The following is a 24,408-nucleotide window of genomic DNA, read 5'->3' as shown; positions in this document are numbered from 1 at the left end:
CTCTCCTATTAGCGTGTATGACCCAAATACCACCTTTCTAGATGACTACCCTTCCATATATTAATATACATACCCCTCAGTGTATGCATGCTTCTCGTACTTTATCACTGCAATCTCCCCCACTAGGGGCACCAACACACTCAATTTTGTCCTCACAAACACAGCCACTGACTCACTAACATACTGTCAATGGTGAAATGAGATCGCCAGCTGTCTTATTCACCATAAGATCCTAGTACCGGTTAACAACCATCCCAACAATCTTTAGAAACTTTCCTATACCTCTCTCCTTTTGTTCAGTAATGAACTGAGGTGGTTCAATAGTTCCCAACCCATTGATGATCTTAGAGTAAACACCTCCACATATAACCAGTGCTTAAATTCCCAGCTCAAATCCTGCATAAGCTGTCAAACTCCTATTCACCACAAACGCAATATCATGCAAAAAAATCTGGTGGAATTCAACTATAAACAAACTTTACGATGAAAGGAAAGACTTCAGAGCTGTTAAGAACATAAAATCTTAGTGAACTAAAATCAACCTTTGGATGGTTAACAAAGAGCTCAACAGTTAATCAAATCCTGTAGAATCAATAATGAATTAAAAACTGCTACATCAGAAAAGGATAACCAAAAGAAATTTCTTAATTATGTAAAGAATCTCAGAAATAATACCCAGCATTGCACAGGATCATAGGAAGTTACTAGGCTATTGGCCCTGAGGCCCTTACAAGCCTAGCCAATAATTTAACCCCTGTTCCAACAAGACAGAACCCAATGCCACTGTCCAGCAGGGACACAGGTGGAATACCATGGGTGTTCTTTCTGTTCCCCATCCAGTTATCCAGGTTGCACTTAAAAAAATGTTAATGAGGCACTCTGCTTGACATGGAGAGGGAGTCTATTCCACAAAAGGGATAGTCTCTGGGACACAAATCTATCCTACCAACAAGTCCTATTGATGTCACAGACCACGCTGAGGTCACACATGCGGGTTACTCGATTGGAGCCTGACTTGTGGATATGCAGCAGTCCCATTAGGGCGGGGTCTGAGATTGCTCTATATGCCAGACAAAGGTCACCTCTGAGGAGTCTGTAGGAGACTGAGTGCAGAGACAGGACCTTTAGCCTATTTATGTAGGGTAGATGTTTGAGGCCCTGGATTCCCCTGATGAGGAACCTCTGTGGTCTTTCCAGTTGCGGCATGTGCTTTGTGAGGTACATGCCAAAAGGAGTATTGTACTCAATAATGGATCTTATAAGGGAAGAATACAGGGATGTTATGACCACCTTGTCCCTGGAAGAGATACCCTTCCTAATGAGGTGGCCCATGTAGAAAGCTTTCCATACAACGGAGGCAGTATGGTAGTCAAAAGTCAGTTTGCTATCAACCTGGGTGGTCCAGTCCCTCACGACTGATTGGGTGTTTAGGACATTATTATCAATGTTATAATTTGTGGGTATGTCACTCTCCCTAAAGGGGATGATGATGCATTTTTTGGCATTCAGTTTGAGGGCCATGTTTCTGGCACCAGTCATTTGTTTGGGTGAGATCCTCTTGGAGGATGTCCACATCACTGGGTGAATTGATGATGGCACCCAGCTTGCAGTCATCTGCAAACTTGGTCAGCCATATCCCACTGGCTTTGGCCTGCACCTCAGAAAAGTATATTTCAAACAGCAGAGGCCCCTAAGACCAATCCCTGGGGATACACTGCTTGTTACGGGTCTACTGTTTGAGGTGGCTTTCCCTACTTTGACAAGGTGGATTCTATCAATGAGCCAGCTTGCTACCCATCTGATAACATGTGGATTGATGCCTAGTTGAGAAAGTTTGAACGTCATATGGTCGACACCATATGATCGAACTTTTAAAAGTTCGAAAGTTTCAACGGAGGCTAGTTAGGCTGATGGGTCTATAACTTCCTGGATCAGTGAACGCTCCACCTTTGTGCAAAGGGATGACAGTGGCTGACCTCCACTCAGCTGGGACAACGTGACAAATGACTAGGAATCAGCAAGTTAATGTTTTATGGCTTCACAAAAGAAAAGGGCAGGAAATAATTGCATCTGCATCACTTCTGTTGTCCTAAGATAGTATGAAAACAAACTAAACCTACAAATTTTGTAATAGAACAACCACTGCAGTTCAGACTAATAACTACTACAGTGAAAAAGATTTAGGACATGTAAAAAGTAGAAGAAAGAAGGTTGATGACAATTAAATAATACACACATGCATGCACATGCATGCACATGCCCCATATGTGCGTGTATATATTTGTGTGCATCTGTATAAGTGTTATGTACACATATATGCACATCCATATGCCAGTGTTTGTGTGACTACTTAGAAAAATATCTATTGCATAGGTCTCTCTACATGTATTCACACTGTACTGCATTATACAGGTTACATACATTTTTGTAGAGACACACATATACACACCTAGCCCTTCCCATAATACTACCACTGTTCAGACAAATTTCAGTTGAATGTAGTCTGGTATTGGGTAGTGCATCAGAAAAGGAAATTTGTTTCCTTTTTTGATGTACTGAGTGTTGAGATGTTTCCAGTATTCAACATGTGGTACATGTTTTGTATTTCGACCAAGTGACATGTCTACCATTAATTATATAATCACAGTGATCTACTTCTAAACCTTGAATCTCACATAACGAACTTAATTTTCACGAGATGAAAATCACAAAAGCTGAAATACATAAAAAAAATTCATTTTTAAAACCTATGTCTGAGAGGCTACATCTTTACAAGCAATGTGCTAATCAGCTGGAAAAATTGCTATGAATCTAGTGATGGGACAAACCACTGTGCATGACACATTTTGTGTTGAGCAGATGTATTCTGCCAATGTTAATAAACCACAAAAGTTGGAACTCAAAAGTTGGAACTTAATAAAAGGTTGGTGATGTACCTAAAATGCTAGCATGATACCAAACAGAGCAGCATTATACATTTCATGGATTTTTACATGCATAATCAGTGAAGAAAATAAATCCAGAAACAGTGCTCTGTCATAGCATTTTTCTGAAATCAAAGTACAACCTCTGTTCTCCAGTGTTGAACCTACTGACTTTTCAATTAGTTGTATATGCATTTTACACTGTAAATAAAACCAGCATACATTCCATGCCTCTTACTTGTTTAATATCTGCCTATATTTGCTTTTTGCTACCTCATTATTCAAAGGGGACATTGCTATGAAGGCTTCATGCAACATTACAAGCTACGGTTACTGAGAGAATCATCAAAAATGTGCACATATCATATACTGTTGCAGCAAACATGAGAGAATATGAACAAAAATGGTAATATTACTCAAGGCCTGAACCAATCTGTGTACCTCAGATGGAAAATACAGGTAGTTTCTGAAGAAAAGGAATTTTTATATTCTACTAGCACAAAGTATGCTGCCACAGTAAGTTAAACAAATCCCTTACCTGGTTATTCTTGGATATTTGCTGAATAGTGGTAGATGTTGCAAATGTCCTTGGCGTGGTATAATGTAATGGAAAACCAAGTCCCTTCAGACAAACAAATATTTAACATTAGACCACTGTCACAACCAATAATAAGAGCATTGCAATTTTATAAAGAGCTTAATTTTATATATACACATACATATATAAAGACATGCATACACACACACACACATTCATATATGGGTGTCATTTAGGTGGTCAAGAAGAAAACTGATCACCCAGAAAAAAAATGGCACAGCTGATGAAAAATCTGCTGATTGCACATTAAAAGATTTTTTTTCTATGCATGACTGTAGAACAGTGGGGAATTTGCATTTTCCTCATTTTAGTGGGGACTCTGAGATATATATATATATATATATATATATATATATATATATAAAATAAGAAGGGGATGCAGGGGGTGCAGAAGGCTTGCCCCCCCTCAGACAAAGAAAATAGTGTTTTTTTTTTTTTTTTTTTTTTTTTAGATCATTTTACTTTTGAGGAGTTTTGCTTAAGATTTGATTTGCTAAGCGTTAAGAACAAGTCTCATATACGCATATGTGAGTGTGGATATATATATATATATATATATATATATATATATATATATATGCATACATACACATATATATTCATACATACACGTACACAGAAATAAATTGAGCAAGGCGTAAAACATGAATAGGTAAGATAGATACATTTGTGTGTGTACTGGTCTATATTATTCAGACTGAACATTGAGCATTAGTGCATTTTTTTTAATTGTTTTTTGTGGAGTGGGGCTATGCCCCACCAAATAATCCCCATTAATTTAAAGAATAACCAACTTCCAGACTGGACCAATAAGTGGCAAGGGGCAAAGGCAAGGAAGAAGTTTAAAGAAAACAGATTCTGAGCAACTGCAATATTTCTATTCGATTACCCATCACTGACCACAATTAAATGATGACTTTTAACAGTAAAAGTGTAAAGTGTTTCTTTCCTCCTGTACTGTGTGATCTTATAGTCTGTAGGGATTTGGGTCTATATCACGTTGTCGAACTCTTAAAAAGTTTGAACGTCATATGGTCGACACCATATGATCGAACTTTTAAAAGTTTGAAAGTTTCAACGGAGATCTCCATACAATGCGGAATGGGAAGATTTCCCTGTTCTGCACTGTATTGCAATCTCGTTGTTGGTATATTTAAAGAATGGGGGTGGGGGGTACATTCCCCCCATGTGGGGGGCGCAGGGGGGCTTGCCCCCCTGCTTAAACCATTCAGGTAGGTTTTTTCTTTGGTTAATTTTATTTTATTTCATTTTCAAACTTTTAAAAGTTCGATCACATAGTGTTGACCATATGACGTTCAAACTTTTAAAAGTTCTACTATATAAAATAGACGAAAGGATCTGATGGTTTGAGCTTCACTGACAAGCAATCAACTGAACTATCAGCAACACCTATTCCATCAATCACTCTTCATACACATACACACACATGCTGTTACAGAAGATGGACCTGTTCTTCCACATTTATCACTATGGCAAGCATATAGCTTTTGTTTAATTATGTTAATTTATTACATTTGGTTTAGTTTTAATTGTAGTGCCCAGTTGAAATTATTCAGTCAGTCAGAGTAGAGGACTGTTTTAGATGGAGGCCTGGATCATCACATTATGTTTACATGTGATAACATCAGCAGATAAGTGGGGGTAGGCCTACAGTTCACTGTATTGAACAGATACACATGCAATCAGTACCATGCCATGTGCAGGGTTGTAGCTAAAGAAGAAACAATGTTCCATTTGAGTGTGCTTGACATTTTTTTCCCCAAACCACCAAAGGGTGTGAGAAAATCACTATGAAGGAAGCTGCAATATTTCACTGTAATGAAATGCAATATTACTACTTCTTTAAGAATTTAATGAACTATCCAATGTGGGGCCACCTACAATAAACAATAACACATAAAATGGTGTGGTGTGGTGTTACAAAAAATGTGAAACCAGGTGACTCATTCACAATAAAAGTGGATAAATTCCAAATACCAGCAAACGGAACATAATGCATATGTCAATATGGGAAGAAAAACACAACCATGGGACAAAATAAAGAACTGCTTCTTCCACTCCACTACAGTGAAAAAGGTGAAAAGTACCAAAACAGCTACACAAGAAAACAAAAATGTCAGCGGACAGTAAAAGCAGCTCTTCATATAAATTTACTAAGACAACAGAATGGATACACAGTAAACTGTCAAAAGTTTAACAAGAGATGTTGTACAAATCTGCAAATGTTCACAATTAAACTGTGCCTATTACTATACGTTCAGGGTGTACCCCCAGACTTTGGTATTTACAAACAAGATAGCAGTGATGTGTGCCCAATTACAAAGAAAATGTCAAGACTGTCCAAGTATGTTAGCAATTATCAATTATTTCCAATGGGGGAAGTGCTTTCACAGCCACAACATCCTGTTTTTGGTAATATGCCAAGTAGTATAATCTCATAACAGTCTCTGACAAATATAAGAAATAATCTGTCATGTAATGATTGTATTAATTTCTTCATTACGTGAAGCTTCTTTTCTAATGCCATCAAAATCAGCAGAAACAGAGAAGAAAGGTTCAATAAAGTCATTCCTGAAGCTCCAGGCAAATTAAATGACAATAGCTCTGCCACAACAGACAAAAGGACAGCAGAGTCCTGTTCAGACCCCTATTAACCAAGGCACAAAGTAAATTGTGGACATGGAGACTTCATTAATGCAGGACATTTGTACTAACACGTAATGTCCCAAACAGTTGTCAGATGTTAAGCAATTGATTACAACAAACCAGGATGAACTAATGAGATACTCAGCATGCAGTGATTCTAATATGTTTTCCAAGTACACAACTACAATGCTTACAAGAAAACACCGAAGAGCAGGGAAACTGACCACATACGAAAAATATCCATCTGTCTAGACTATATGAGGAAGTGGAATGAGATTAACACAACTATTTCCCCAAACCTAGTAGTCAAACATTTTCCAACTTTAAAATTAACATCCTTACAAATAAAGGGTCCACAAGAGTATTACACAGGAAACCTGCCCCTAATCGGCTCATAAGTTCAGACTAATCCTATGCTAAAGGACCATCAAGAAGCTTAATCACAACAACTCACAGTACTGAAAGTAGTTCCCCTGGAAAGAAGATTATTTCCACATAACCAATGCATAAATTAATGGTCTCCCATACAAACATCAATAATACTTTTCAAAAGTAGATAGGGTGTTACTTTGTTAGAAGTGCACAAGGAGTAGTATTACAAAGACAGAGAATGCACTGGTTATGAATCTGTCATGCCATAATGTGTTTTTGATCTAGCAGTGCAAGTTGTAGACATATCATTAGTTCTGAAAATGTAGAAGAGGTTGAAAAGGGTACACCCTTTCAGTGCTTTAATGGCTAATCTGAGGTAATCCTTCAGGAATCTATACGAGTTACAGTGGAAGGTTACAGATTTTAGTCTTTAAGAATATATTAGAGTGTATAGTCCAGAAATCTTGAATTCTTTGGCATCTTTCAATTTAATCAGAGTATTTTGTGAACTGTAAAAGGGGCATCATATTCAAGCACTAGTCTAATGAAGGAAGAGTACAGAGGGACCAAGACTCTATAGGACTGACAGAATAATTGAACTTGGTAAAAAGATTTCCTGGGACTTAGAACAAGGACGCACACTGATCAACTGCTTAATTTCAGTTTTCTCGGTGTGAAAAAAAAGAAACTGAGAAATAAAACCTAGTAATTCTGCTACTTTGAGCAAAATTCAGTTACTGGCTAGTAAGTACACTGTCTGGATGCCAGCAAAGAAGAAATTTAGAAAACCTGGAAGAAAATCAACTAGAAAAGGTGAAGAGAAATATCTGAAAAGAATCTTGTAGCTGTTCAGCAAAAAGCAGTTCAAGCTCCAGTGCTGGCTTACGATAATTTAGAGGTAAAAAATGAAATGTACTCAGACCCAATTAAAATAAATGAAACATTGAATGAGTATATCAACTCAAATAGCAAAAGGCTGGGAAAAGAGAAGATGCTTTAACTAGCTATTTAGATGAGCTGATAAAACTTCAAAATTCAGAAGCTGAAATGAAGAAAAGGCTGGCTAAGTATGCGACTGCTCAAGAAGAGCTGCTTCAAGAACAGAGCACAACACAGAGAAAATGTTAGCTGTTCTACTGTACCAGAGAAACTGGAATGAACAAAATGCATCAGTTTTTTTGAAAACACAAATTAAGCAACTGGACTGGTATTGCACATCATGATTTGTTGAAAATGCACATGAAGTGCATGCGCCAAACCTGGCCACGAGAAAGCAGCCAAGACTAAATTAGTAAAGATGCAATTATACCAAGAGAAAGAGTTGATCCTAACAAAACTGTGGCAGGACAACAAACTATTAAAAACTGGAGATAGCAGACTGCTTGTGGAACATGAATATTCACTGTACACCAGGCAGACGAGAAGTAAATTTATCCCAACAGAGGATACAGAGAGGCAGCTGTGAGATTCAAGTTGCTGTATCCAGCTGTCTTCAGAATATTTTTTTCCTCGATAATCAAATTCATTTTTTGACAAATAACAGGCTAAAGAGAAAATACAAAACATTATCCAACAAAAAGTGAGACATCAAACAGAAAGGGGCTCTACTTGTCCTTCTGACAATAAAGCTCATAGAAAGACTTTGCCAAAGAAACCTTTACCAATGTTCCAAAGGAAAATCCCTAACACGCAGAAAGAAAGCACAGGAAATGAGTAAATAATCAGGAGTACCTTGAACTTGAACCAGAGCCTGGTTTTGGGAGATGAAGATGAATAGGAAGAAGACCAGCAACACTGAAATTTGTGAACAAATATAAGGTTGGAAAGCATAAATCACATTTGTGGAATATGGCTTTACAAAAAAAACTGTCCAAGAAAGATTAGACTTTTGCTGACTTTGTTAAACTTGTGGGTGGACTGTAAAGCATATACTCCAGTATATGTCATTAATGTTTAGAAGGACACTATAAGGGAAAAAAATAATTGCAAGAAAACAAATTTTGTTTTTAATAGTATTTGCATAAAACATTTCATGATATAAACTACATGTTATATAGTAAAGCAGATTTATGTAGTATATAGCCAGGGATGTCAAACATGAGGGCAAGGGTGAGTCTTAAAGTGACTGTTGTATATGATAAAAGATTATTAAAGTAAAAAAGACGTTATGTACTCACCATAAATTTCCATCTGTATTGTTGATTTTTCATCTCTCATCACATGTGGGTTCGGATCCAAGTCCTTGGATCTGACTCAGCCATTAGCAAGCTTGTGGCAACCAAAAAGCTCTGGGGTACCTTCCCCTTACCTACAATGCATCTGTCCCATTACCTCAGATCTCTTTTGCTATAACTATATTATACAGAAGAGAAGAAACTGACTTCTTCACACAAAGAGCCTCAAGTGCAGCAATTTCTGAAACCAAAAGAATAAATTCTAGCCCTAGACATGGTCCTTACATTCAATCAGGAGTCTATGAATGAGGGCTGGAGGGTGGGATTGTGATTGTTGATAAAAATCAACAATACAGATGGAACGTTATGATGAGTACATAACTTCTTTGCCTGATATTGTCAATTTTTCATTCTCTCCTCACATGTGGGACAGAGTCTTTAGCTACACTTATCCAGGTTTGTAATTAGTAATAAAGGTAAGATATTTTGCCCAAGTAGCAGCTGCACAAATATCATCAAAGGCAGCGATGGACTGAAAGACTGCTGATATGGACACTGCTCTGGTTGAATGGGAGTGAATGACACTGTCAGGCTTCATGTCTTTTAGAGAATAAGTAAAAGAAATGCAACTAGAAAGACACTAGGTTAAGGTAACTGGAGGGCCTATTCTAGGGCCTGCAAATGCAAAAAAAAAACTGCTTTGACTTCCGAAATTCTTTGGTTCTATGCAAATAGAAACATAACTGTCTATGAACATCCAACAGATGCAGAATATATTCCCCTCTGTTACTAAAAGTAAGAAAAAAAACAGGCAACTTAACAGACTGATTAAGATTTGTTTGAGAGACAACTTTTAGCAAGAAAGAGGGGTTTGTACGCAATAAGACACTGTCCTTATGGAAAATTATGTACGGAAGCTCAGACAACAGGGCTTGAAGGTCAGAAACCTGTCTGGCTGATGTGATAGCTACCAAAAATAGTTTTCCATGAAATATTATAAGTTGCTGTAGGTTCAGAGGAGGGCTGAGTAATGAGATGCAAGATCAGGTTCAAATCTCAAGGAGGAGAAGGGTCCTTGTGAGGGGGTTTTAACAATAAGGTCCCTTTTAAAATGCTTTGCAAAGTTTGTGGGAGTTCAGGGAGGAATTATTGAATCCAACATGGAAATCTGAATTGGATGCTAATTGTACTTTAATGGTAGATGCAGCTGCCCCATTACTGAAAAGATGGGCTAGGAAATCCAAAATGAAATTAATAGGGGATGAGATAGGATCTAGGCCATGTTGCTGTACCCAAAAGACAAATCTCTTCCATTTATTCCTGTAAAGTTTCTGAATTTGGGGCTTATATGATGAAATTAAGATATGATGGACTGGGGAGGAAAGCATATGTTGTCTGGCAATCAGCAGAACTGGAGGAACCAAGCCCTCAGCTTGAGAATGTAGAGGTTGGGATGAGTCGTTTCTGTCGGATGTGACAGCAGGTCTGGAGAAGGGTCCAGAATTCAGGTTTCTTTGGAAGAGGAGGCCACAGGAAGGGAAACCAGATCTTTTGAGGCCAATATGGTTATGAGGCAATGAGAATAACCGTCCTCTTCAATCTTTTGGCTTTCTGAAGGAACTTTGGGATCAAGGGGATTGCGGGAAAGGCATACAGAAGTCCGGCATACAATCGTGTGTCCAAGTGTCTCTCGAGGTTTACCCCTGTGAGGGAATCACAGCAAAGTAGCTACTGCATTTGTTGTTGAGGGGAGAGGCAAAAAGATCACAGCAAGGTTGGCCCTATATACAGAAAATGCTGTCCACCACATTCTGATTGAGACACCCCTCGTGTGGCATGAGAATGGTTCTGCTGAGTTTGTCGGCTATGACACTGGACCTCCCTGGAATATGCGTTGCTATCAGAAAGTGGTTGGATGAGACTGCCATTGCCACACCCTAAGCGCTTCTCGATACAGAGGGTAGGATCTGGTCCCACCTTGTTTGCTTATGTACCATACCACCGACATGTTGTCTAACTGGATAGCTACCAGTCCCACAGGAAGGACAGTCTGAAATGCCTGCAAAGCTAAGAGCACTTCCCTCATCTACAGGACATTTATTTGGAGCTTGGCTTTGTCTATGTACCAGGTACCTTGGACAGTCTTCCCTAGATTACACCCCCCCACCCAATCTGGGAAGCATCTGTGGTCACTGTAGCCTGTGGAAGAGGGGGAAGAAAGGGTTGGCCCTGTGTCACTTACTGAAGGAATCCACCAAGACAGGTCTTTTTTGCACATTTCTGTGATGAGAATCTGAAAGGACATTGGTTAATGCATTATTGACTACTGCAAGGCTACAAGCCACTGTAAAATCTGCATGTGAAACTTGGTCAGTGGGACGAACACAACTGGTGTAGCCGTGGAACCTAAGGCTTGAAGGACATAACAGGCAGGTACTCTGCTGTTTCTAATCAACTTTGCAGTCTGTCTCTTGATCATAGGGGAAGTTTGGCAATCATCATGGTCATGTCTAACAGGGCTCCTACAAACTATCATTTGAGTGGGTTCCAGATGAGATTTTTGGTGATTTACTGTTATGCCTACTTATGAGCAAAGTTGAAGAACAGAGTCTCTTGTGTAGATGAGTAGATGCCTGGTCAGGGCAGAAATCAGCCAGTCATCTAAGTATGGAAACATTTGGAATCCTTGTCTTCTCAGGTGAGCTGCAACCACTGCCATACATTTGAACACTCTGGGGGCAGTAGTCACCAAAGGGTAGCATTCGGAATTAGTAATGACTGGCTCCCAGCTGGAAGCGCAGGTATCTTCTGGAGCATCTGTCCATTTTAATGTGGTAGTACACATCCTGAAGATGTATAGAGCACATCCAATCATCCTTTTCCAAGAAGGGAAGGATAGACTGCACCATGGCCATTTGGAACTTGCTGTGATGGACTGATTTGTTTAATTTGTTGAGATCCAGAGGATCCAGTCCCCTGTTTTGTTTGGTGCTAAAAAAAACATTGAGTAAGTTCTGAATCCTCTCTAGTCTGGGGGGACCTCTTGGAGGACTCCTTTTTTCCAGCAGATCCACAATTTGCAAAACTGCTTGATCCCTATGAGTGGGTGGAATGCCGGGATTTTCTTGGTGGGAAGAGGTTGTTGGGAAAAGAGAATTTGATAACCCCTGGATATTATCCTCTGCACCCATGCATCAGAAGTTATGTTCTGCCAGGATCTCCAGTGCAGAGATAGACTAGCTCCGATTGTCTCCAGAGGTGGACAACTGGGCCTCCCTTCAAAAGTGCTGAAAGGGTTTACCAAAGAATGATTCCCGGGAACCCGGGTTCTGCGGACCTCCACTGTCCCAAAGCAATGTCTTCTGCTATTGTTTCCCTCTCTGCCTCTGGGGGAAAACTCTCCACGTATGTCCTGGTAAGACCCCTGAGATTGTTTTGAACCACATTTTCCTGCTACCTCGCTGACCTTTAGGATAAGGCCTCTGAGGAGCTGAAAAGTGTATGCCCACAGCAGACAGGGACTTGCCATCCTTCTCATACCTGGAAAGCATATCCTTGACTTTGGGCCTAAAAATAGAGGTACCGTCAAATGGAGCATTAAAACGCTTTGCAAAATCGCAAAGGTGCATCCAGGCATGCCTTCTCATGGAGATGCTGGAACCCACTGCTCTGTCAGTTCCTTCAGAAGCACGTGCAATAAGCCACATGGAATAATTAGCGACTGAATGAAGGCTGGCTAACTGGGAAACTACCTTTTCTTTGGCTCCCTCAGGTACTGCTCCTTGAAGGGTATCTGAGACTTCATTGATCAGATCCCTTTCTAGTCTAATAAAATGAGATAAGTAATTCAATGAATGCAGTGCAAATGTCACTGAACATAAGACGCACTTCCCACATCTATCCATCATCCTTTTATTTGGAGGATGACTAGTAGAACTCTCACTGGAAAACTGTTTCTTGGTTGCTGCAGCCACGACCATGGCATCTACTGCAACCCCTTTAGTCTAAAAAACTTTATCCAGATGAGCGGTAATGATCTTATTTGGTCTACAGGGAACAGGCTTGATGGAATCTGGGGTCTCCCATGCCCTCTGTGAGATTAGGTCTATAAGCTGATTGGTGGGTGGAGTTATCCAGGAGGTAGAGGGATGGGAACCGAAGGTGGCCAGGTCCACAGCTCTCCAGCACCAAATGCTGGTAAGCTCTAAGCTGAAGTCTGATCCAAGGAAGCTAGCAGCCTAGAATATGAACTCAAAGTCACCGGTTCCAACGGACCCATGGGCTCAAAAATTTGCTACAAAGTCAGAGGAGGATAAAGTGGGGGAGTGGTTGATTTGGGTAGATTTGGAGCCAAAAGTACTGAAGTCGAAGGGGACCTAGTGATACCCTGCACCCATAAGATCTTCTGTATCATTCACTCCACTTCTTCTGAAATACTACTGGTCAAATGGGAGGACACAGTAGATAGGGATCCTTGACAGGAAGGGAGATGGTACCCTCAAAGGTACTGGATCATAAGAAGGAGAGTACCATGTCCTTGGTAAAATTAGAGCCAGTGTGGAAGGACTGAATGTCAGATCCAACCCCAACAGATCTGATTCATCCTTGTCAGATGAGGTCAGAGCTGAAGAAGCCAGATCCAAAAGAAATAATGGTATGAGTGCATGGTTCCAATCGTATCCGAGACTCCCCGGAGGAAGAATGTTTTGATTTCTTAAACTTTGGCTCCAAAATAGAAGTCAGCACCTAAGATGGCCCTTTCCTGGTCTTGTCCAAAGACTTAGAGGACAAGGCAAAACTTGAATGAGCTGGTTTAGACTTAGGGGAAGAAGGTGCTCCAGAAATGGCTTCATCAAAGGCTGAAGGCAACATTCCTCTTAAACTGAGGTTATTTCTTCTGTCAATTAAAATTCAGTTATTGAAGGAGGAACATATGGAACATTCCTCCTATAAGTGTGCACGCCCAAGGCAGTACATACACAGAGTATGCAAATCACGGAAAGGATTTTAGTGCCCATATTTGGTGCACTTTTTGAAGCCTGCTCTATGCTCATCTTGCTTCTCCACCATAACAGATGAGAAGGGATACCACGCACGCATGTGCACACACACACACACACACACACACACACACTTAAACTCTCCCCCCACATAAACAGAGAAAGTTTGTTTGTTTTTTGTGGAAGAGAGGGAAAACCCCCACTAACAATAGTAGGGAAGAAATACCACAAGGGTAAGAAAGGGGAAAAAAGTAACCCCTGAAAAAATGGTTTACTGGCAGGAAAGAAGAGGGGAGATAAATGAGAAGAAACAGTAGACAAACATCTGGATTAATGCCCCTGGCCTAATCTAAAAATAAGTATTTTCTGTAACTAAGTAGGCTTGAAAAATATGACAGAATGATGAATGTCATGACAAGTACAAAGTTTCTGGCATATGCAATGACATTAGCTTGTTTTTTTTCTCTTTAGCAAATACTCAGTTGGATTTAAGAAGCTGGCAGCTGAATGCAGTTCTTATTTTATTTTTTATTTTATATTTGATTACCGGGAAAATCTGACTGGACACAAGTCCTTTTTCAGCAGAGGACTGGGGAGAAAAGCTCCAACATTTAGTAAACATCGCAATGTACATTAGAATAGTGAACAACATTTTATCATAACCACATTATTGAGCCAAGTTAAAGATAATATCATATATACAACAAATATATTTATAGAAATTCAAGTTGTACATTTTGTTCTTATATTTCCATGGAGATGAAATATCTGCAGGGGCAAGAAATTAATCTTGAGAGTTCTGAGCACTGTTGCCATGGAAAATGTAAAATTCAAAGGTACAAGGGCAAGCAGTTCAGTAAAAAATAAAGTCTGAAATTACTTGGACATAATTAAGAGATAACAGCTTCCCTAGCAGCCTTGATGTGTCAATGCAGTTAACAGAATGATGTACAAAATAAGGCATATTTTCTAAAGCATATAAGCCGTTTTTCATATATGGGAGGGGAATAGAGATAACAAAAGAACAGACAACAATCAGTATAAATGGATGCACAGGCTGCAACATGCACTTTGGCACAGGTAACTTTATTTTAGTTAGGTAATGCAAGTGGCTGCAGTTGTCAATTTAGGACAACTGTTCCTATCAGGAGGTTTAAACTTCATTTTTTGAAGAGGTACACTTTGTGTATCTAATTTAATAGGTTACGGGGCTATTATGAAACCCTATTTCAGTTTTTGTTTGAGGGTTTTCATTAAAACAAAAAGTCTTGAAAAATGTGAAAGAGGTTCAAATGGAGACGACAAGAAACAAATGTATAAATGAGCAACCTGCCAAACAGTGTGTGCATGTAACACAAAAACTGGAAACACAAATTTAAAATGTTGTCATGTATAATATGTGGGAACAATAACTTCTTATCATAATGGCTACACTATCCATATTATATTAGAATGTAAACGGCCTTATAGGTATAGACAAAAAGGTAACAGTATTGAATGGCATTGAATTCAGCTCTCCCAGTGTGAAAACAGAAACAGAGTAACTGCAGCGACATATGCTGCCAATTTGAGTAAAATTCAATTACTGGCTAGTAAGTACACTTCCTGGGTGCCTGCAAAGAAGAAACTATAAAGAAAATTAACTAGAAAAGGTGAAGAAAAAACACTGACTGGGAAGAATTCTGCAGCTGTTCAGCAAAAAAAGCAGTTCAAGCTCCATCTCTGGTGCATGACATGGCTTCCAGTAATCTAGTGGAAAAAAATAAGTCAAATATGCTCAGAGTTAATTAAAATAAAATGAAACTCAACAAAAAGCTGGAAAATGGAAGAAACTTTAAACAGATATTCAGATAAAATGATAAAACTGCAAAAATCAGAGGCTTGAATGAAGAAAAGGCTGGCTAACTGATCAAGAGGAGATATTTAAAAATGGTAGAATTAAAGGACAGAGCACATAGAGTAAAAACCCGAGACTGTCTTCTGTAACAGAGAAACTAGAAGGAATAGACGGTATTAATTTTATGAAGGCATGAATACATAACTGGACTGGTATTCCACAGCAGAAACTGTTAATTGAAAGGGCACACTGTGTATATGCTCCAAATATGGCCATGAAAAAAAAAACAGACAAGACCTTTATTACTAAAGATGCAAGCCTACCAACAGAAAGAGTTGATCCTTACAAAACTGTGGAAAATGGCAAAATATTAAAAGTTGGGGACAATAGAGTATTTGTGGAAAATTATCAATCACTGTACACCAAGCAGAAGAGAATAAATGTATTCCAATAATCAGGAAATGTTGAGAGGCAGGTGTAAGATTCATGCTGTTGTATCTAGCAGTCTTCAAAATATATTTTCCTAGAGGATCAAAGTCAGTTTTGATACAGAACAGACTAAGGAGGAAATGCAAAAGTTTGTCCAACAAAAAATGAGCCATCAAGCATAAGAGATCTCTGTTTCTCATTCTTCTGATAATAAAGCACACAGAGAAATTTTACCAGTGAAACCTTTTCCACTGTTCCACAGGAAAATGCTTGACAGACACATCAAAGCACAGGAGCTGACCAGAAGAATTAGGAACCACAGTGGAATTGAACCAGAATATGAAGTTGGGAAATGAAGATGAACAGAAAGAAGACTGGCAACATGCAAATTAGTGAATAATTGTGGCATTGCAAAGCATCATTCACACTTGCGAAATATGACTGTATAATAAGTGGAAAGAGTGGACTTTTGTTGATTTTGTTAAATTTGTCTGGAACTATAAGGCATCTGCCCCACTTCATGTTATTAATGTTTGGAAGGGCTCTGAAGATAGGGGAGGAGGAAGGAAATAGGTAATTAAGTAAAACAATGTTTTCTTAACAGTGCTTCTATGAAACTTTTCACAATATACATTAAAGTACTTTCAGTTGTTCTTGTATGTGATAAAGTTATTAAACAGATGCATGTTTCCCCTTCCTCTTCTCTTTCTTTATTTCTTTTCTGGTATTAAGAAATGTAGCCATTACAGTGCAAAAAGAGAAGACAAGCTAGACAAAAGTTTGTTTAAGTTAATATGCCATAATCTTGATTTGTTGAGGTGGCTATAAAAGTGCACAAATCATAATATGTACAGAACTGATATATGTTTTCTCTTACTTCTGCATAGGTGCAAGGCTGGATTAAGACCCTAGGCTTAATCTAATAACAAATTTTAAGAGGAAACAAGTAAAACAGCACAGAATATAATGAAAAGTTTTCCTTTAGCAATAAATGTTACAGCTTGTCTTTCAGGCTGCAACAGATGATTTCATTTATCTTTTTTCTCTTACTTTTCCAGAGATGCAAGCTAATAATAGGGCAATAAAAGTCTTTCAGGCTGCAACAGAGGATTTCATTTATCTTTTTTTCTCTTACTTTTCCAGACATGCAAGCTAATAATAGGGCAATAAAAGAACACTGGTTTCTTCATGGCTAACAGTTAATGATTTCTCAAAGTATGCAAGCAGTTTTCACATCTGGGGAATGGGGAATAAAGATAAAAAAATACCAATTAGTTTAAGTAGAAGCACAGGTAATAACATGAGTCTTTGCATGGATAACCTCAATTTCAGGTTAACTAGGGCCTGTGTTAGCAGCTGACTATTTGGCACAAATGTTCTATTTGGAAGGTTAAACTTCTTTATTTAAAAAAATGCACATAGTTGTGTGTATTTTCATTTAGTTAATAGGTTGGGTGTGTGTTTGGTTTCTTGTTTATTTTAATTAAACAAAAAGTCTTGTAAAATGTGACATAGGTACCAAAGTTGATGATAAGAAAAAGCTGTATAAAAGGATTAACCTGCCAAATGTTTAAGGTATACGTATCACAAAAGGTGGAATTAGACATTTTATTTAGCTGCAATATATAATACTTGGGAAGAATTACTTCTTGCCATAACGCAAACTCTGTTATCTTGGAATGTGAATGGTCTCATAACCATACAGAAAAAGAAAAGACTGCTTAATTATATTAAGAAATGTAGCATGCAAATAGCAATATTACAGGAGACATTTTCGGAAAGAACTGAATATGGGCATTTGATAAGGAAAGGATTTCAGGATGGATATTCTGTAAAATATACGGGACAAAGAAAAAAAGAGGAGTATTTATATTAATTCCCAAAGAAGTTCCAGTAGTGACTGAAGAGGAAAAAAAGATAATAAAGGCAAATTTGTGGTAATAAGGGGCTACTGGCAAGGGAGGAGGATTACACTGGCATGTATTTGTATTCTACCTAAAACTACTACATTGGAGCCTAAGAAAAATTTGGGAGAAATAATCAGCTTTCAGCAGTGATATTACGTATAGCTGGGACTGGAATTCGATTTACAACAACGTGGCTATATCTAGGGGCCTTGAAGGGAAAGAGGGTAGATTTCTGATGAAATTTAAGAAAATATTTGGTATGAAAGATGTGCATTAAGTAGCAAGAACTCAGAAAGAATTTTACATATTATTCCCCAAGGTACAATAACTGGGCTAGACTTGACAGAAATTATATTTCACAAGAATGTATACATTTAATTGAAAACTTTGATATACATCTAATAACTATTTTGGATCATGCACCGATAATTACTAAGATAAAAATGCAGGGTAATGAAGTAAAGCTGCAACACTGGTGCTTCCCCACCTACCTGTTAAAAAAAAGAGGAATTTCGGGAATGGGTACTATGAATTATACTGGAGTTATTAGGGAAGATAGAAAATACTCCAGAACTATAACTGGAGAGTGGGATAAAATGAAAATGAAGATTAAAAATAGGGTGGATATAAAAGATTTAGAGTTCTTATTAGGAAGTAATAAGAATTATTTAGAGGGGATGACAAAGGCTCAAGTATTATAAAATAAGAGGAATCTCACAGAACAAGAGGAAGCAGACTTGCAGTGTGCTAAAGTGAAAATAAGGGAGTACCTGGATAAAATAAATGAGTTAAGAAAGACTGATATTAAGAATCTCTTTTTTAATAATAACTCCAGAGCAGAAAAACGTTTGGCATAATGACTTGGGCAGCAGAAAGCAGTAAGGGCTGTTGCCAAAATTAATGAGCCAATAATAAAAAAATAACCATAGATCCTGTAGAGTTATTAGACATACTTCTTCAATTTTATGAAAATTTGTACAAAGCAAAGAAGTGGGGAAATCAAGAAAAAGTACAAATGAAAATACTTACTGAAGACTTAAATATGTCAAGGTTAGAGGTAGATGAGGCTCAACAACTAACAGTTAAGACAGGAGGAGATTAGACAAAAATGATGATGTATAACCAATCTACTGGAAAGTCTACAGCAACAGATTACATTCTGGTAGAAATTTCGAAGTTAGGGTTGAAGAAAGTGATAAAATTCTGGAAGGTTTTGTTTAACATTATTTTAAAAAGGAAGGGAGGTACTAACATCCCAGAATAAAGCTGTGGTGGCTGCAATACCTAAAGATGGTAGAGACCCATATGATCCAGCTTCATATAAGCCCATCTCAATTCTAAACCATGATTATAAAGTGCTTACGTGTATAGTGACTAAAAGAATGGCAAAGGTGATACCAAGCTTTTTTTTAAAACAATAAACATCTTTATTAAATTATCACGTATGACAGACAATCATACATTTATATAAATGAAAACATTGACTTAATTTTAGTTGAAAACTTTATGCATCACTTATAATCTATCCAGTCACTGTCAGTCAAGCATTACATAGGTCATTCAAATCCTGCAATTTTTTAAACCTTGTTCCTCCTCTACATGCATTATTTCCACAATTCACATTTTTTCTATGTAATTTGCTCACACCCTTTTCTAAAGATCCCAATTCCATTTTTTTATCTTTATTATATTCACTACTTCTAGTAAAGTTGGTTTAGACTTTGTTTTCATTTTCTAGTCATTGCTTTTTTGCCAGCCACAATAACTACACTCAGCAAGGCCTTACTATGTCTAGGCAATTCTGATTCTGTATCACAGCTCAAAAAATAATTTCCTTAACTACACCAATTTACTCACCCAGTATCACTGACAAAGCAGTATGCAGGGAATCTTTAAAAATATCTGCCAACTTGTTATACTCCCACAAGATATGTCCCCAATTACCTCTTTCTTCCCCATCACACCTCCAACATTTGCTAAAAACTCGAGGAAAAATTCTTTGGAGTCTACCTGGAGTATAAAAATATCTGTGCAAACATCTCCAAGCAGAGATCCTAAATCTTCTAGACTTTGTGGAATACATGGGAGACATAGATATATCCCCCATTGTTTCTTTGTGAATTGATATCCAGTCTCTCTTCCCAATCCTTTTTAACCTCCTCTGATTGATTCTTACAGTTATCAGGCAATATTTGTATACTCTACTAATTATTCCTTTTTAACAGCAGCTTCTGTTCTAGCGTCTACTAAAATCTCTAGCAGTGCTGGTCTTTTGCTTAGGATCCCCTATTTCTTTCTCTTTGCCTTCACTCGGACATCAATCCTTGATAGTGAAGGCAATCTCTAGCCTGCAGTCCAAATAAATTCTTGGCTTCCTCCCATTCTATTACCTTTCCCTCTCTAATTATTTGCTCCCAATACCTTGGTTCTTTTGTCAGTTTTTTTTCCAATAAATCCAGCTCCCTCTTGCCTATTCTCTGAACCTCTAACTGCAATCATCCCAGCAGAATCTCCTTTCTCCATTCCCATGCTGACCAAGTTCTTGGAATATATTCGGCTACTTTATGAAAATAATATTCTGTATGGTTATCGTTATTCTCCTTAAGGATCTACATCCAAAATCCTGGTCTCTCCTTGTTTCTTGAGCTTCCTCTCTGTTTCATCATCACCCCTTCCTACTTTGAATTATAGGTTTCTGTTTCTGCTATGTATATGTGCCTTAACTGTGTAGCTCTGATATACCCTTTCAAATCGGGTAATCCCAAACTGCCTTGTTCAATTGGAAGAATCAGCTTATCCCACTCGAATATTGCCATCTTCCCCTCCCAGATAAAATCCTTCACCTCTTTATTAATTGCTACCCACAACTTCTCCTCTGGCTGATAAAAAATATGCCTGACCTGTGTATAAAACTAAAGGGACTAAAACATTTTAACTGCTTGTATCTTGCTATACATATCCATATAACACAGCTTCCAGTTTTTCAGTTTTTGTATTATCTTTTAAGTCTCTTCCCATGTATCCTTAGCTGCCACAACAGAATCTTTCTAATCCATATTCCTAAGTACTTCATTTTATCATGTCCCCATAAATATAGATATCGCTTATCCAATTTGTGTGTGGGTACATAATTTACAGCTATTGCATTTGTTTTAGCTTCATTAATTTGTAGCTCGAAAAGATTTGAAACAGTCTCAAAATGTTCCACAACACTGAAATGTCCTTTTCTGTTTTAATCAGGTATAAAATAACATCATCATCTGCAAATAGAGCCAGCTTTTAACTATCGTACCAATTAAATCCTTGAATTTCTGAGTCTCTTATTTTCTTTGTCAATGATTCTAAATATAGTGCAAACAACAAAGGGAAAGAGCACACCCCTGCCTGGTTCCTCTGTTCAAACAGAAATTAATGAGAGGGGCACTCACTCACTTGAATGTTCACCTCCAATCCCTTATATATCCTCCTAAACAATCTTATAATTTTATCATGGAATGCAAATGCTTCCATTGTCAAGCTCATAAAATCCCAGTTTACTCTGTCAAATCTTTCTTTGCATCAAGACCAACCAACAGTGGTATTTTCTAACATTCGGCTTCCCTCTGGATCATCAATGTTCTGTTAATGTTGTCAAATGTTTGCCTCCCCTCCACAAAACCTCACTGATTCATAGCTAGCAAGTTTGGCATCACCTTGACAAAACTTCGAAGATGGCTGCACACTTGAGTAAGAGCTTAATTTCAGCTCTCCCAGTGTGAAAACAGAAACTCAGAAGAGACCACCAGTAAAAGTAAACTCGGATTTTTGGGTAAATTTCAGTAACTGGCTAGTAAGTGCATTGCCTGGATGCAGAAAAAAAAAGTGAACTTGAAAGAAATTCATTCACAAGAGGTGAGGAAAAAACACTGACTGGGAAGGAATCTGCTGCTGTTCATCAAAAAGCAGCGCAAGCTCCAGCTTTGGTGTAAAACATGTCTTCCGCTAAGCTAGAGGAAATGAAATAAGTCAAATGTACTCAGAGCTGACTAAAATAAACAAAATACTGATGGAGTATATAGAGTCAAATAACAAAAGGTTAGAAAAAATGGAAGAAGCTTTAAACAGATATTCAGATGTGGTGATAAAAGTGCAAAAATCAGAGGTTGAAATAAAGAAATGGCTGGCTGAATATGAGACTGCTGAACAAGAGATGTTTCAAAAAATAATAGAATTAGAAGATGGAGTATGTCAGGAAAACCTGAGATTTTCTGCTGTACCAGACAAGCTAGAAGAAACAGACTGTATTAATTTTATGAAAGCACGGATAAGCAACCAACATTCTACAGCAAGAATTGGTAATTGAAAGGGTACATTGTGTGTATGTTCCAAACCTGACCACGAGGAAGCAACCTAGACCTTTAATAATGATGATGCAATCCTACCAGTAGAAGGTAACAAGTATTTGAAGATGTACAGAATTGTGTGTGTTAGTATTAAGTTAATAGGTTTTAGGGGTGTATAAGGGTCTATTTTTTTGATGGATTTCAATAAAACAAAAAAGTTTTGTAAGATGTGACACAGGCTAAAATGGATATGACAGGAAACAACTGTATAAAAGATCAACCTAAAAAACATCAGTGTGTGTGCATGTAATACAAAGGCTGGAACTAGATACTTAAAAGGTGGGAATAATAACTTTTTAACATAATGACACTTTCTACATTATCTTTAAATGTTACAGATATATACAAAAAAGAAAGAGTAGTGAACTATATTAAAAATGTAGAGTGCAAATAGCTATGCTTCAGGAGACACATTTGGAAAGAACTGAACTTGTAAATTTGATAAAGAAATCAGAACACTGGTGATCCAGAGTGAAGCAGAATGCCAGAAAATATCACTGTTATTGGTGGTCTTGATGCAGAGAAAGTACAATGACTTATGTAACCAGGATTTTAGGAGTAGGACAATGGAAATATCTGCATTTCCTGATATAATAATAAAGTTAATTATAGGGATATATGAGGGATGGGGAGGCAAAAATCAAAAAGTGGAAGGGTTAAGTTGTGTCTGAACAGAGGAACCAGGCAGGGGGCGTCCTCTTTCCCTTTTGTTATTTGCTTTACATTTAGAACCACTGGCAAAGAAAATAAGGGACTCAGAAATTCAAGGGTATAATTGGTATGGTGTTCAAGAAAAGTTGGCATTATTTGCAGATGATATTATTTTGTACCTGATGGAACCAGAGCAAGATATCTCAGTGATATGGAATATTTAGAGACAATTCTGGAATATTTTAAAACAATTCCATTTCTTGGGGGATATAACATTAATGAAGATAAAACAAAGCCTATAGCTATAAACTGTGCCCACAAATGAATTGGATCAGCAATGGCCATATTTATGGGGACACGATAAAATAAATAGACTAAACAAAAGATAACACAAAAACTGAGAAAATGGAAGCTCTCAACTAAGAATATGGATAGCAAGATACAAGCAGTAAAAATGTTTTTTAGTCCCTTTAGTTTTATACACAGGTCAAGCATATTTTTATCAACCAGGCAAGAAGTGTCAGACAGTAATTAATAAAGAGTTGAATAATTTTGTTTGGGAGGGGGAAAGACGGCAAGACTCAAGTGGGATACATTGATCCTCTAGCTGAACAAGGAGGTTTAGGATTACCCAATTTGAATGGATATTGCAAAGTTGAACAGTTAAGACTCATACATAACATAAGCAGAAAGCCCCAATTCAAAGTAGAAAGGGATGATGATGAAGCAGGGGGCAATTCAAGAAACAAGGAAATAATGGGATTTTGGACACAGAGAATGAGAGTCAATACAGAATATTATATTTATAAAGCAGCAGAAAGTATACTAAGAACTAGAACAAAACAGGAATGGAGAAAGGAGATTCTGCTGATAAGGATGACTTCAATTATGGATAAGGAGAATAGACACAAGGGGGACTGGAACTTACTGAAGGAAACTGGAAAAGGAACCAAGGTATTGGGAACAAGACATTTGAATTGCAGGCTAGCAATTGCATTCCCTACCAGGGATCAATATTACAATATAGGCAAAGAGAAAGGTACGGGGAATTCTAAATGAAAGACCTGCACTGGCTGAGTTTTTAACTGAATCTAAAGCATAAGCTGTTGTAAAAATTGATAATTAGTAGGGCCTATAAAATATTGCATGATAACTATAAGAATCTATCAGAAGAGGTCAGAAAACACTGGGAAGAGAAATCATATAAGCAATTTATACACAAATAATGGGAGGACATTTGTATGGCTCTCAAATATGCAACGAACTCTAGAAGACTTAGGAATTTTGTCTGAAAGTGTTTGCACAGATACTTTCATACCCCAAACAAACTCCACAAAGAGTTTTTCTTCAGTAAGATACAAAAGCTGGAGGTATGATGGAAAAGAAAGAAAAAAATGGGAACATTTGCTTTGGAAGCATAATGAGGTGGCAGACTTTGCAAATTCCCTACAGAATACTTTGTCAGGA

The 24,408-nt window shown here is 37.7% G+C and overlaps 1 protein-coding gene across 2 annotated transcripts in view; it reads right to left on the bottom strand.

Annotated features, from left to right (window-relative positions):
* The window catches only part of IDH3B (isocitrate dehydrogenase (NAD(+)) 3 non-catalytic subunit beta), a 687,127-nt gene that overhangs the window by 635,246 nt on the left and 27,473 nt on the right, over positions 1–24,408 (bottom strand). For both annotated transcript variants that reach the window (XM_044063995.1, XM_044063993.1), the window contains exon 2: positions 3,463–3,546. In XM_044063995.1, coding sequence (XP_043919930.1) covers positions 3,463–3,546 — 84 coding nt within the window. The remainder of the gene's footprint in view (positions 1–3,462; positions 3,547–24,408) is intronic.

Source organism: Protopterus annectens, chromosome 2.part2 (assembly GCF_019279795.1).
Source record: "Protopterus annectens isolate FY-2018-M chromosome 2.part2, PAN1.0, whole genome shotgun sequence".
Lineage (NCBI taxonomy): Eukaryota > Metazoa > Chordata > Ceratodontiformes > Protopteridae > Protopterus > Protopterus annectens.
The sequence above is the reverse complement of the archived record's forward strand: the minus strand, read 5'-3'. Positions and strand labels throughout refer to the sequence as shown.